General features: G+C 50.9%; 1 protein-coding gene across 1 annotated transcript in view; it reads right to left on the bottom strand.

Moving 5' to 3' along the window:
• Positions 1-16,426, bottom strand: part of kif1c (kinesin family member 1C) — a gene marked incomplete at its 3' end in the record, with an annotated part of 98,688 nt that overhangs the window by 19,092 nt on the left and 63,170 nt on the right. The window contains exons 9-12 of the mRNA XM_052515580.1: positions 13,729-13,951; positions 10,738-10,816; positions 3,368-3,516; positions 2,590-2,828 (exon numbers count right to left, since the gene is read on the bottom strand). Coding sequence (XP_052371540.1) covers positions 2,590-2,828; positions 3,368-3,516; positions 10,738-10,816; positions 13,729-13,951 — 690 coding nt within the window. The remainder of the gene's footprint in view (positions 1-2,589; positions 2,829-3,367; positions 3,517-10,737; positions 10,817-13,728; positions 13,952-16,426) is intronic.

Here is a 16,426-nt window from a genome sequence, read left to right as displayed (position 1 = left end):
ACTAAAGTAGTAGACGAGTAGAGACAGAAGTCTAGTACAGTAAACTAAACTAGTAGACTATTAGAGACAGAGGTCTAGGACAGTAAACTAAAGTAGTAGACTATTAGAGACAGAAGTCTAGGACAGTAAACTAAAGTAGTAGACTATTAGAGACAGAAGTCTAGGACAGTAAACTAAAGTAGTAGACTATTAGAGACAGAAGTCTAGGACAGTAAACTAGTAGACTATTAGAGACAGAAGTCTAGGACAGTAAACTAAACTAGTAGACTATTAGAGACAGAAGTCTAGGACAGTAAACTAAACTAGTAGACTATTAGAGACAGAAGTCTAGGACAGTAAACTAAAGTAGTAGACTATTAGAGACAGAAGTCTAGGACAGTAAACTAAAGTAGTAGACGAGTAGAGACAGAAGTCTAGTACAGTAAACTAAACTAGTAGACTATTAGAGACAGAGGTCTAGGACAGTAAACTAAAGTAGTAGACTATTAGAGACAGAAGTCTAGAGACAGTAGTCTATGACAGTAAACTAAACTAGTAGACTATTAGAGACAGAAGTCTAGGACAGTAAACTAAAGTAGTAGACTATTAGAGACAGAGTCTAGGACAGTAAACTAAGAGACGTAGTAGTAGACTATTAGAGACTAGGACAGTAAACAAAGTAGAGACTAAACTAGTAGACTATTAGAGACAGAGGTCTAGGACAGTAAACTAAACTAGTAGACTATTAGAGACAGAAGTCTAGTAAACTAGTAGACTAAACTAGTAGACTATTAGAGACAGAAGTCTAGTAGTAAACTAAACTAGTAGACTATTAGAGACAGAAGTCTAGTAGACTAGACAGTAAACTAGTAGACTATTAGAGACAGAAGTCTAGGACAGTAAACTAAACTAGTAGACTATTAGAGACAGAAGTCTAGGACAGTAAACTAGTAGACTATTAGAGACAGAAGTCTAGGACAGTAAACTAAACTAGTAGACTATTAGAGACAGAAGTCTAGGACAGTAAACTAAACTAGTAGACTACTAGAACAGTAGTCTAGGACAGTAGACTATTAGAGACAGAAGTCTAGGACAGTAAACTAGTAGACTAAGTAGAGACAGAAGTCTAGGACAGTAAACTAAACTAGTAGACTACTAGAGACAGAAGTATAGTACAGTAAACTAAAGTAGTAGACTATTAGAGACAGAAGTCTAGTACAGTAAACTAAACTAGTAGACTATTAGAGACAGAGATCTCAGACAGTAAACTAGTAGATTATTAGAGACAGAAGTCTAGGACAGTAAACTAGTAGACTATTAGAGACAGAAGTCTAGGACAGTAAACTAGTAGACAAGTAGAGACAGAAGTCTAGGACTAGAGACAGAAGTCTAGGACAGTAAACTAGTAGACTAGAGACAGAAGTCTAGGACAGTAAACTAAACTAGTAGACTATTAGAGACAGAAGTCTAGGACAGTAAACTAGTAGACTATTAGAGACAGAAGTCTAGGACAGTAAACTAGTAGACTATTAGAGACAGAAGTCTAGGACAGTAAACTAGTAGACTATTAGAGACAGAAGTCTAGGACAGTAAACTAGTAGACTATTAGAGACAGAAGTCTAGGACAGTAAACTAGTAGACTATTAGAGACAGAAGTCTAGGACAGTAAACTAAAGTAGTGGACTATTAGAGACAGAGATCTCGGACAGTAAACTAGTAGACTATTAGAGACAGAAGTCTAGGACAGTAAACTAAAGTAGTAGACTATTAGAGACAGAAGTCTAGGACAGTAAACTAAACTAGTAGACTACTAGAGACAGTAGTCTAGGACAGTAAACTAAACTAGTAGACTACTAGAGACAGTAGTCTAGGACAGTAAACTAAACTAGTAGACTATTAGAGACAGAAGTCTAGGACAGTAAACTAGTAGACTATTAGAGACAGAAGTCTAGGACAGTAAACTAAACTAGTAGACTACTAGAGACAGTAGTCTAGGACAGTAAACTAAACTAGTAGACTATTAGAGACAGAAGTCTAGGACAGTAAACTAGTAGACAAGTAGAGACAGAAGTCTAGGACAGTAAACTAAACTAGTCGACTACTAGAGACAGAAGTCTAGGACAGTAAACTAGTAGACTATTAGAGACAGAGGTCTAGGACAGTAAACTAGTAGACTACTAGAGACAGTAGTCTAGGACAGTAAACTAGTAGACTACTAGAGACAGAAGTCTAGGACAGTAAACTAGTAGACTATTAGAGACAGAAGTCTAGGACAGTAAACTAGTAGACAAGTAGAGACAGAAGTCTAGGACAGTAAACTAGTAGACTACTAGAGACAGTAGTCTAGGACAGTAAACTAAACTAGTAGACTACTAGAGACAGTAGTCTAGGACAGTAAACTAAACTAGTAGACTACTAGAGACAGAAGTCTAGGACAGTAAACTAGTAGACTATTAGAGACAGAAGTCTAGGACAGTAAACTAGTAGACTATTAGAGACAGAAGTCTAGGACAGTAAACTAGTAGACTATTAGAGACAGAAGTCTAGGACAGTAAACTAGTAGACTATTAGAGACAGAAGTCTAGGACAGTAGACAGATATGGTCCATACCTCCAGTCTCTCAGCCACCTCCTCTTTACTGATGGTCTCAACAAGCTCCTCCCCTTCAGCAAAGTCCGCTGTCATGTGATCAGCGTCTCCGTCAGGTGTGGAGTCTTCGTCAGGGGCGGAGTTAGAATCTTGGGCAAGGTTCTGTGGGGCTTCTGATTGGCCGTTAGCGGTGATTGGCTGCTGGGTTGGCAGGCCTGAGGGGGAGGAGCCCAGAGCACTATTGTTGTTCACCTCTCCACCTGAGAGAGACAGAGATAATATATAATATAATATATGCCATTTAGCAGACGCTTTTATCCAAAGCGACTTACAGTCATGTGTGCATACATTCTACGTATGGGTGGTCCCGGGAATCGAACCCACTACCCTGGCGTTACAAGCGCCATGCTCTACCAACTGAGCTACAGAAGGACCACAGAGAGACAGAGAGACAGAGAGAGATAGACAGACATAGATAGAGAGAGAGAGATAGAGAGACAGAGATAGAGAGACAGAGATAGAGAGAGAGAGATGGAGAGAGATAGAGAGACAGAGATAGACAGACAGAGATAGACAGACAGAGATAGACAGACAGAGATAGACAGACAGAGATAGACAGACAGAGATAGACAGACAGAGATAGACAGACAGAGATAGACAGACAGAGATAGACAGACAGAGATAGACAGACAGAGATAGAGAGAGAGAGATAGAGACAGAGATAGAGAGACAGAGATAGACAGACAGAGATAGACAGACAGAGATAGAGAGATGGGTCAGAGCTCTGTGTGTGTGTTACCTGTTACAGCCAGTAGTTCAGACAGCCCCTGTGAGAACAGCAGGTCTCTCAGTCTGTTGACTTCTTCTTTCAGTTCTCTGATCAGTCTGGCGTTGGGATCCTCATTGATTATAGCATTACACCTGATCTGCTTGGCACGGTCCGCATACCTAGAGAGAGAGAGAGACACGTGGAGACTGAAAGTTATATCAGGAAAATTATAACTTTGCAATCTGAATATTTTCCTTGGTGCCCCAACTTCCTAGTTAATTACATTTACCTGATTAGTTAATCACGTAATAATAATAATTACAGAGAATTGATTTGATAAACTAACCGTCTTCAGTTTCATGATGCCAAAGACACGTGGTGACCGACTACACGTGGAGACCGACAGACACGTGGAGACCGACAGACACGTGGAGACCGACAGACAAGACACGTGGAGACAGACAGACACGTGGAGACCGACAGACAAGACACGTGGAGACAGACAGACACGTGGAGACCGACAGACAAGACACGTGGAGACAGACAGACACGTGGAGACCGACAGACACGTGGAGACCGACAGACACGTGGAGACCGACAGACACGTGGAGACCGACAGACACGTGGAGACCGACAGACAAGACACGTGGAGACAGACAGACACGTGGAGACCGACAGACAAGACACGTGGAGACTGACAGACAAGACACGTGGAGACCGACAGACACGTGGAGACCGACAGACAAGACACGTGGAGACAGACAGACACGTGGTGACTGACAGACAAGACACGTGGAGACAGACAGACACGTGGTGACCGACAGACACGTGGAGACTGACAGACACGTGGAGACCGACAGACACGTGGAGACCGACAGACACGTGGAGACAGACAGACACGTGGAGACAGACAGACACGTGGAGACCGACAGACACGTGGAGACCGACAGACAAGACACGTGGAGACCGACAGACACGTGGAGACAGACAGACAAGACACGTGGAGACAGACAGACAAGACACGTGGAGACCGACAGACACGTGGATACTGACAGACTAGACACGTGGAGACTGACAGACAAGACACGTGGAGACCGACAGACAGACACGTGGAGACCGACAGACAGACACGTGGAGACTGACAGACAGACACGTGGAGACCGACAGACAGACACGTGGAGACCGACAGACACGTGGAGACCGACAGACAAGACACGTGGAGACCGACAGACAAGACACGTGGAGACCGACAGACAAGACACGTGGAGACCGACAGACAAGACACGTGGAGACAGACAGACACGTGGAGACCGACAGACACGTGGAGACCGACAGACACGTGGAGACCGACAGACACGTGGAGACCGACAGACACGTGGAGACCGACAGACACGTGGAGACTGACAGACAAGACACGTGGAGACCGACAGACACGTGGAGACTGACAGACAAGACACGTGGAGACCGACAGACAAGACACGTGGAGACCGACAGACACGTGGAGACCGACAGACACGTGGAGACCGACAGACACGTGGAGACCGACAGACAAGACACGTGGAGACCGACAGACAAGACACGTGGAGACAGACACGTGGAGACCGACAGACACGTGGAGACCGACAGACACGTGGAGACTGACAGACAAGACACGTGGAGACCGACAGACAAGACACGTGGAGACCGACAGACACGTGGAGACCGACAGACACGTGGAGACCGACAGACAAGACACGTGGAGACAGACAGACACGTGGAGACCGACAGACACGTGGAGACCGACAGACACATGGAGACTGACAGACAAGACACGTGGAGACCGACAGACACGTGGAGACCGACAGACACGTGGAGACCGACAGACACGTGGAGACCGACAGACAAGACACGTGGAGACCGACAGACAAGACACGTGGAGACAGACAAGACACGTGGAGACCGACAGACACGTGGAGACCGACAGACACGTGGAGACCGACAGACACGTGGAGACTGACAGACAAGGCACGTGGAGACCGACAGACAAGACACGTGGAGACCGACAGACACGTGGAGACTGACAGACACGTGGAGACCGACAGACACGTGTAGACTGACAGACAAGACACGTGGAGACAGACAAGACACGTGGAGACCCGACGTGGAGACAGACAGACACGTGGAGACAGACAGACACGTGGAGACCGACAGACAAGACACGTGGAGACCGACAGACAAGACACGTGGAGACCGACAGACACGTGGAGACTGACAGACAAGACACGTGGAGACTGACAGACAAGACACGTGGAGACCGACAGACAGACACGTGGAGACCGACAGACACGTGGTGACCGACAGACAGACACGTGGAGACTGACAGACAGACACGTGGAGACCGACAGACAGACACGTGGAGACCGACAGACACGTGGAGACCGACAGACACGTGGAGACCGACAGACAAGACACGTGGAGACCGACAGACAAGACACGTGGAGACAGACAGACACGTGGAGACCGACAGACACGTGGAGACCGACAGGCACGTGGAGACCGACAGACACGTGGAGACTGACAGACAAGACACGTGGAGACCGACAGACACGTGGAGACCGACAGACACGTGGAGACCGACAGACACGTGGAGACCGACAGACACGTGGAGACCGACAGACACGTGGAGACCGACAGACAAGACACGTGGAGACCGACAGACAAGACAAGTGGAGACCGACAGACACGTGGAGCCCGACAGACAGGCACATGGAGACAAGAGAGACAGGCACGTGGAGACAGACAGAAAGACACGTGGAGTCCGACAGACAGGCATGTGGAGACCGAGAGGCAAGACACGTGGAGACCGAGAGGCAAGACAAGTGGAGACCGACAGACACGTGGAGACCGACAGACAAGACACGTGGAGACCGACAGACACGTGGAGACCGACAGACACGTGGAGACTGACATACAAGACACGTGGAGACCGACAGACAAGACACGTGGAGACCGACAGACACGTGGAGACCGACAGACACGTGGAGACCGACAGACAAGACATGTGGAGACCGAGAGACAAGACACGTGGAGACCGAGAGACAAGACACGTGGAGACCGAGAGACAAGACACGTGGAGACAGACAGACACGTGGAGACCGACAGACAAGACACGTGGAGACCGAGAGACAAGACACGTGGAGACCGAGAGACAAGACACGTGGAGACCGAGAGACAAGACACGTGGAGACCGAGAGACAAGACACGTGGAGACCGAGAGACAAGACACGTGGAGACCGACAGACACGACACGTGGAGACCGACAGACACGACACGTGGAGACCGACAGACACGACACGTGGAGACCGACAGACACGTGGAGACAGAGAGACCAGACACGTGGAGACCGACAGACACGTTGAGACCGACAGACACGTGGAGACAGAGAGACCAGACACGTGGAGACCGACAGACAAGACACGTGGAGACAGAGAGACCAGACACGTGGAGACCGACAGACAAGACACGTGGAGACCGACAGACCAGACACGTGGAGACCGACAGACACGACACGTGGAGACCGACAGACACGACACGTGGAGACCGACAGACACGTGGAGACCGACAGACAAGACACGTGGAGACAGACAGACAAGACACGTGGAGACAGACAGACAAGACACGTGGAGACCGACAGACAAGACACGTGGAGACCGACAGACAAGACACGTGGAGACCGACAGACAAGACACGTGGAGACCGAGAGACAAGACACGTGGAGACCGAGAGACAAGACAAGTGGAGACCGACAGACACGTGGAGACCGACAGACAAGTGGAGACCGACAGACAGGCAAGTGGAGACAGACAGAAAGACACGTGGAGTCCGAGAGACAAGACACGTGGAGTCCAAGAGACAAGACAAGTGGAGACAGACAGACAGACAAGACAAGTGGAGACCGACAGACAGGCACGTGGAGACAGACAGAAAGACACGTGGAGTCCGAGAGACAAGACAAGTGGAGACCGACAGTCAAGACACGTGGAGTCCGAGAGACAAGACAAGTGGAGACAGACAGAAAGACACGTGGAGTCCGAGAGACAAGACACGTGGAGACCGAGAGACAAGACATGTGGAGACTGACAGACAGGCACGTGGAGACTGACAGACAGACACATGGAGACTGACAGACAAGGCACGTGGAGACCGACAGACAAGACACGTGGAGACCGAGAGACAAGACACGTGGAGACCGAGAGACAAGACACGTGGAGATCGAGAGACAAGACAAGTGGAGACCGACAGACACGTGGAGCCCGACAGACAGGCACATGGAGACAAGAGAGACAGGCACGTGGAGACAGACAGAAAGACACGTGGAGTCCGACAGACAGGCATGTGGAGACCGAGAGACAAGACACGTGGAGACCGAGAGGCAAGACAAGTGGAGACCGACAGACACGTGGAGACCGACAGACAAGTGGAGACCGACAGACAGGCAAGTGGAGACAGACAGAAAGACACGTGGAGTCCGAGAGACAAGACACGTGGAGTCCAAGAGACAAGACAAGTGGAGACAGACAGACAGACAAGACAAGTGGAGACCGACAGACAGGCACGTGGAGACAGACAGAAAGACACGTGGAGTCCGAGAGACAAGACAAGTGGAGACCGACAGTCAAGACACGTGGAGTCCGAGAGACAAGACAAGTGGAGACAGACAGAAAGACACGTGGAGTCCGAGAGACAAGACACGTGGAGTCCGAGAGACAAGACACGTGGAGACCGAGAGACAAGACATGTGGAGACTGACAGACAGACACATGGAGACTGACAGACAGACACATGGAGACTGATAGACAGACACATGGAGACTGATAGACAGACACATGGAGACTGATAGACAGACACATGGAGACTGATATACACATGGAGACTGATATACACATGGAGACTGATAGACAGACACATGGAGACTGATAGACAGACACATGGAGACTGATAGACAGACACATGGAGACTGATAGACAGACACATGGAGACTGATAGACAGACTGATATACACATGGAGACTGATAGACAGACACATGGAGACTGATATACACCTGGAGACTGATAGACAGACACCTGGAGACTGATAGACAGACACATGGAGACTGATAGACAGACACATGGAGACTGATAGACAGACACGTGGAGACTGATAGACAGACACGTGGAGACTGATAGACAGACACGTGGAGACTGATAGACAGACACATGGAGACTGATAGACAGACACATGGAGACTGATAGACAGACACATGGAGACTGATAGATAGACACATGGAGACTGATAGACACATGGAGACTGATAGACAGACACATGGAGACTGACACATGGAGACTGATAGACAGACACATGGAGACTGATAGACAGACACATGGAGACTGATAGACAGACACATGGAGACTGATATACAGACACATGGAGACTGATAGACAGACAGACACATGGAGACTGATAGACAGACACATGGAGACTGATATACAGACACATGGAGACTGATATACACATGGAGACTGATAGACAGACACATGGAGACTGATAGACAGACACATGGAGACTGATAGACAGACACATGGAGACTGATAGACAGACACATGGAGACTGATAGACAGACACATGGAGACTGATAGACACATGGAGACTGATAGACAGACACATGGAGACTGATATACAGACACGTGGAGACTGATATACAGACACGTGGATAATGATAGACAGACACGTGGAGACTGATAGACAGACACATGGAGACTGATAGACACATGGAGACTGATAGACACATGGAGACTGATATACAGACACATGGAGACTGATAGACACGTGGAGACTGATATACAGACACATGGATAATGATAGACAGACATGGAGACTGATAGACAGACACGTGGATAATGATAGACAGACACGTGGATAATGATAGACACATGGAGACTGATAGACAGACACATGGAGACTGATAGACAGACACATGGATAATGATAGACAGACACATGGATAATGATAGACAGCCACGGATAATGATAGACAGACACATGGAGACTGATAGACACATGGAGACTGATAGACAGACACATGGATAATGATAGACAGCCACATGGATAATGATAGACAGACACATGGATAATGATAGACACATGGAGACTGATAGACAGACACATGGAGACTGATATACAGACACATGGATAATGATAGACAGACACGTGGAGACTGATAGACAGACACATGGAGACTGATAGACAGACACATGGAGACTGATATACAGACACATGGAGACTGATAGACACATGGAGACTGATAGACAGACACATAGATAATGATAGACAGCCACATGGATAATGATAGACAGACACATGGATAATGATAGACACATGGAGACTGATAGACACATGGAGACTGATAGACAGACACATGGATAATGATAGACAGCCACATGGATAATGATAGACAGACACATGGATAATGATAGACACATGGAGACTGATAGACAGACACATGGAGACTGATATACAGACACATGGATAATGATAGACAGACACATGGAGACTGATAGACAGACACATGGAGACTGATAGACAGACACATGGAGACTGATAGACAGACACATGGAGACTGATATACAGACACATGGAGACTGATAGACAGACACATGGAGACTGATATACACATGGAGACTGATAGACAGACACATGGAGACTGATAGACAGACACATGGAGACTGATAGACAGACACATGGAGACTGATAGACAGACACATGGAGACTGATAGACAGACACATGGAGACTGATAGACAGACACATGGAGACTGATATACAGACACATGGAGACTGATAGACAGACACATGGAGACTGATATACACATGGAGACTGATAGACAGACACATGGAGACTGATAGACAGACACATGGAGACTGATAGACAGACACATGGAGACTGATAGACAGACACATGGAGACTGATAGACAGACACATGGAGACTGATAGACAGACACATGGAGACTGATATACAGACACATGGATAATGATAGACAGCCACATGGATAATGATAGACAGACACATGGAGACTGATAGACACATGGAGACTGATATACAGACACATGGATAATGATAGACAGCCACATGGATAATGATAGACAGACACGTGGAGACTGATATACACATGGAGACTGATAGACAGACTGATAGACACATGGAGACTGATATACAGACACATGGAGACTGATAGACACATGGAGACTGATAGACAGACACGTGGAGACTGATAGACAGACACATGGAGACTGATAGACAGACACATGGAGACTGATAGACAGACACATGGAGACTGATATGGAGGGTTGAATGGATAGAGACAGAGAGGGGAGATGTTTACCTACCTGAGTGTACTGAGTGTTTCTTCATAGTTAATGTCTGCTGGACTGAGAGCTGCTATCATCGCTGTCCTGGAGTTACCACCTGACAGAGAGAGACAGGTTAATATATCACATAGACCTAACTTCACTCTCTCCATCTAGCTCCTCTCCCTCCTCTCCCTCCTCTAGCTCCTCTAGCTCCTCTCCCTCCTCTAGCTCCTCTCCCTCCTCTAGCTCCTCTCCCTCCTCTAGCTCCTCTCCCTCCTCTAGCTCCTCTCCCTCCTCTGCCTCCTCTGCCTCCTCTACCTCTCCCTCCTCTAGCCTCTCCCTCCTCTAGCTCCTCTCCCTCCTCTGCCCTCCTCTCCCTCCATGCCTCCTCTCCCTCCTCTGACCTCCTCTCCCTCCATCCCTCCATCCCTCCTCTGCCCTCCATCCCTCCTCTGACCTCCTCTGCCCTCCTCTCCCTCCTCTGACCTCCTCTCCCTCCATCCCTCCTCTGACCTCCTCTGACCTCCTCTGACCTCCTCTGACCTCCTCTCCCTCCTCTGCCTCCTCTAGCTCCTCTAGCTCCTCTAGCTCCTCTCCCTCCTCTAGCTCCTCTCCCTCCTCTAGCTCCTCTCCCTCCTCTCCCTCCTCTTCCTCCTCTCCCTCCTCTGCCTCCTCTCCCTCCTCTGCCTCCTCTGCCTCCTCTAGCTCCTCTCCCTCCTCTAGCTCCTCTCCCTCCTCTCCCTCCTCTGCCCTCCTCTCCCTCCATGCCTCCTCTGACCTCCTCTGACCTCCTCTTCCCTCCATCCCTCCTCTGCCCTCCATCCCTCCTCTGACCTCCTCTGACCTCCTCTGCCCTCCTCTCCCTCCTCTGACCTCCTCTAGCTCCTCTCCCTCCTCTGCCTCCTCTGACCTCCTCTGCCTCCATCCCTCCTCTGCCTCCTCTAGCTCCTCTCCCTCCTCTAGCTCCTCTCCCTCCTCTAGCTCCTCTCCCTCCTCTAGCTCCTCTCCCTCCTCTCCCTCCTCTGCCCCATCCTCTGCATCCCTCCTCTGCCTCCATCCTCCTCCCCTCCATCCCTCCTCTCCCTCCATCCCTCCTCTGCCCTCCCTCCTCCCTCATCCCTCTCCTCTCCCTCCTCTGCCTCCTCTCCCTCCTCTGCCTCCATCCCTCCATCCCTCCATCCCTCCTCTGCCTCCATCCCTCCTCTGCCCCATCCCTCCATCCCTCCATCCCTCCTCTGCCTCCATCCCTCCTCTGCCTCCATCCTCCTCTGCCTCCATCCCTCCTCTGCCTCCATCCCTCCTCTGACCTCCATCCCTCCATCCCTCCATCCCTCCTCTGCCTCCATCCCTCCTCTGCCCTCCATCCCTCCTCTGCCCTCCATCCCTCCTCTGCCTCCATCCCTCCTCTGCCTCCATCCCTCCTCTGCCTCCTCCCTCTGCCTCCATCCCTCCTCTGCCTCCATCCCTCCTCTGCCTCCATCCCTCCTCTGCCCTCCATCCCTCCTCTGCCTCCATCCCTCCTCTGCCTCCATCCCTCCTCTGCCTCCATCCCTCCTCTGCCTCCATCCCTCCTCTGCCCTCCATCCCTCCTCCTCCCCCTCCATCCCTCCTCTGCCCTCCATCCCTCCTCCATCCCTCCTCCCTCCATCCCTCCCTCCTCCATCCCTCCATCCCTCCTCTGCCTCCATCCCTCCTCTGCCCCCTCCATCCCTCCTCTGCCTCCATCCCTCCTCTGCCTCCATCCCTCCATCCCTCCTCTGCCTCCATCCCTCCTCTGCCCTCCTCTGCCTCCATCCCTCCTCTGCCTCCTCTGCCTCCATCCCTCCTCTGCCTCCATCCCTCCTCTGCCTCCTCTGCCCTCCATCCCTCCTCTGCCTCCATCCCTCCTCTGCCTCCATCCCTCCTCTGCCCTCCATCCCTCCTCCCTCCTCTGCCTCCATCCCTCCTCTGCCTCCTCTGCCCTCCATCCCTCCTCTGCCTCCATCCCTCCTCTGCCCCTCCATCCTCCTCCATCCCTCCTCTGCCTCCATCCCTCCTCTGCCCTCCATCCTCCTCTGCCTCTGCCTCCATCCCTCCTCTGCCTCCATCCCTCCTCTGCCTCCATCCCTCCTCTGCCTCCATCCCTCCTCTGCCTCCATCCCTCCTCTGCCTCCTCTGCCTCCATCCCTCCTCTGACCTCCCTCCTCTGCCTCCATCCCTCCTCTGCCTCCTCTGCCTCCATCCCTCCTCCCTGCCCTCCCATCCCTCCTCTGCCTCCTCTGCCTCCATCCCTCCTCTGCCTCCATCCCTCCTCTGCCTCCATCCCTCCTCTGCCCCTCCATCCCTCCTCTGCCTCCATCCCTCCTCTGCCTCCATCCCTCCTCTGCCTCCATCCCTCCTCTGCCTCCTCTGCCTCCATCCCTCCTCTGCCTCCATCCCTCCTCTGCCTCCATCCCTCCTCTGCCTCCATCCCTCCTCTGCCTCCTCTGCCTCCATCCCTCCTCTGCCCTCCATCCCTCCATCCCTCCTCTGCCTCCATCCCTCCATCCCTCCTCTGCCTCCTCTGCCTCCATCCCTCCTCTGCCCTCCATCCCTCCTCTGCCTCCATCCCTCCTCTCCCTCCCTCCCCTCCTCTGCCTCTCCTCTGACCTCCTCCCTGACCTCCTCTGACCTCCTCTGACCTCCTCTGACCTCCTCTCCCTCCATCCCTCCTCCATCCCTCCTCTCCCTCCTCTCCCTCCTCTGCCTCCATCCCTCCTCTGACCTCCTCTGCCCTCCATCCCTCCTCTGACCTCCATCCCTCCTCTGACCTCCTCTGACCTCCATCCCTCCTCTGCCCTCCTCTGCCCTCCCTCCATGCCTCCTCTGACCTCCTCTGACCTCCTCTGACCTCCTCTCCCTCCATCCCTCCTCTCCCTCCATCCCTCCTCTGCCCTCCATCCCTCCCAAGGGTTCGTAACACACTGTTCAATGTGTTTGGGACAGTTTCCCAGTGTAAAACAAACAGGTTATTAAGAAGTTGTGTGAAATGTCTAGCAGGACTCTCACCCAGGTTCTCTTTCAGGAGCCAGGTGAGGACCGAGTCTCTGTAGGGGATGAAGTCGGACTTCCTCTTCTTACTGTTCTGCATTTCAGCCAGAGCAGAGATGACCTTCCCCAGGGTGGTGAGAGACTTGTTGATATTAGCTCCTTCCTTCAACCTCAAACCCTTTGCCCCCGACGAGTCAGCTCTCTCACTACCAGCTAGGTCCACCAGACTGACCTTACTGACCTGGAGAGAATAACATGGTTAATACCTAACCCCTGACCTCTAACCTCTAGGTCCACCAGACTGACCTTACTGACAGATTGGGAATTTAGCTAGGACACCGGGGTTAACACCCCTACTCTTACGATAAGTGTCATGGGATCTTTAATGACCTCAGAGAGTCAGGACACCGGGGTTAACACCCCTACTCTTACGATAAGTGTCATGGGATCTTTAATGACCTCAGAGAGTCAGGACACCCGTTTAACGTCCCATCCGAAAGACAGCACCCTACGCAGGGCAGTGTCCCCAATCACTACCCTGGGATATTTTTTTTAGACCAGAGGAAAGAGTGCCTCCTACTGGCCCTCCAACACCACTTCCAGCAGCATCTGGTCTCCCATCCAGGGACTGACCAGGACCAACCCTGCTTAGCTTCAGAAGCAAGCCAGCAGTGGTATGCAGGGTGGTATGCTGCTGACCAGGACCAACCCTGCTTAGCTTCAGAAGCAAGCCAGCAGTGGTATGCAGGGTGGTATGTTGCTGACCAGGACCAACCCTGCTTAGCTTCAGAGCCAAGCCAGCAGTGGTATCCAGGGTGGTATGTTGCTGACCAGGACCAACCCTGCTTAGCTTCAGAGCCAAGCCAGCAGTGGTATGCAGGGTGATATGCTGCTGACCAGGACCAACCCTGCTTAGCTTCAGAGCCTGTATACAGTGTGGTATGCAGGGTGGTATGCTGCTGATCAGGACCAACCCTGCTTAGCTTCAGAGCCTGTATACAGTGTGGTATGCAGGGTGGTATTGTGCTGACCAGGACCAACCCTGCTTAGCTTCAGAAGCAAGCCAGCAGTGGTATGCAGGGTGGTATGCTGCTGACCAGGACCAACCCTGCTTAGCTTCAGAGCCTGTATACAGTGTGGTATGCAGGGTGATATGCTGTTGGCTATAATGTGATTAGCGTGATATTAGATTAGTCTCCATTTAAAGAACAGAAAAGCATCTATTTCCCATAAGACACCTGTCATGGATCTCTCTCTCCAACAGGAAATCCAGTCCCCCCCCTCATCACCAGAGTTACAGTACATTCATACCAGCCCCACCCCTCCCCCCTCCTCATCACCAGAGTTACAGTACATTCATACCAGCCCCCTCCTCATCACCAGAGTTACAGTACATTCATACCAGCCCCCCTCACCAGAGTTACAGTACATTCATACCAGCCCCCCTCCTCATCACCAGAGTTACAGTACATTCATACCAGCCCCCCTCACCAGAGTTACAGTACATTCATACCAGCCCCCTCCTCATCACCAGAGTTACAGTACATTCATACCAGCCCCCTCACCAGAGTTACAGTACATTCATACCAGCCCCCTCCTCATCACCAGAGTTACAGTACATTCATACCAGCCCCCCTCCTCATCACCAGAGTTACAGTACATTCATACCAGCCCCCCCTCACCCAGAGTTACAGTACATTCATACCAGCCCCCCTCCTCATCACCAGAGTTACAGTACATTCATACCAGCCCCCCTCCTCATCACCAGAGTTACAGTACATTCATACCAGCCCCCCTCCTCATCACCAGAGTTACAGTACATTCATACCAGCCCCCCTCCTCATCACCAGAGTTACAGTACATTCATACCAGCCCCCCTCCTCATCACCAGAGTTACAGTACATTCATTCATACCAGCCCCCCTCCTCATCACCAGAGTTACAGTACATTCATACCAGCCCCCCTCCTCATCACCAGAGTTACAGTACATTCATACCAGCCCCCTCCTCATCACCAGAGTTACAGTACATTCATACCAGCCCCCTCCTCATCACCAGAGTTACAGTACATTCATACCAGCCCCCTCATCACCAGAGTTACAGTACATTCATTACCAGCCCCCTCCCCTCCTCATCACCAGAGTTACAGTACATTCATACCAGCCCCCTCCCCTCCTCATCACCAGAGTTACAGTACATTCATACCAGCCCCCTCCTCATCACCAGAGTTACAGTACATTCATACCAGCCCCCCTCACCAGAGTTACAGTACATTCATACCAGCCCCCTCCTCATCACCAGAGTTACAGTACATTCATACCAGCCCCCCCCACCAGAGTTACAGTACATTCATACCAGCCCCCTCACCAGAGTTACAGTACATTCATACATTCATTCATACCAGCCCCCTCCTCATCACCAGAGTTACAGTACATTCATACCAGCCCCCCCTCCTCATCACCAGAGTTACAGTACATTCATACCAGCCCCCCTCCTCATCACCAGAGTTACAGTACATTCACACCAGCCCCCCTCCTCATCACCAGAGTTACAGTACATTCATACCAGCCCCCTCCTCATCACCAGAGTTACAGAACATTCATACCAGCCCCCCTCCTCATCACCAGAGTTACAGTACATTCATACCAGCCCCCTCCTCATCACCAGAGTTACAGTACATTCATACCAGCCCCCCCCTCCTCATCACCAGAGTTACA

This window comes from Oncorhynchus keta, unplaced genomic scaffold (genome assembly GCF_023373465.1).
Source record: "Oncorhynchus keta strain PuntledgeMale-10-30-2019 unplaced genomic scaffold, Oket_V2 Un_scaffold_2955_pilon_pilon, whole genome shotgun sequence".
NCBI lineage: Eukaryota > Metazoa > Chordata > Actinopteri > Salmoniformes > Salmonidae > Oncorhynchus > Oncorhynchus keta.
The sequence above is the reverse complement of the archived record's forward strand: the minus strand, read 5'-3'. Positions and strand labels throughout refer to the sequence as shown.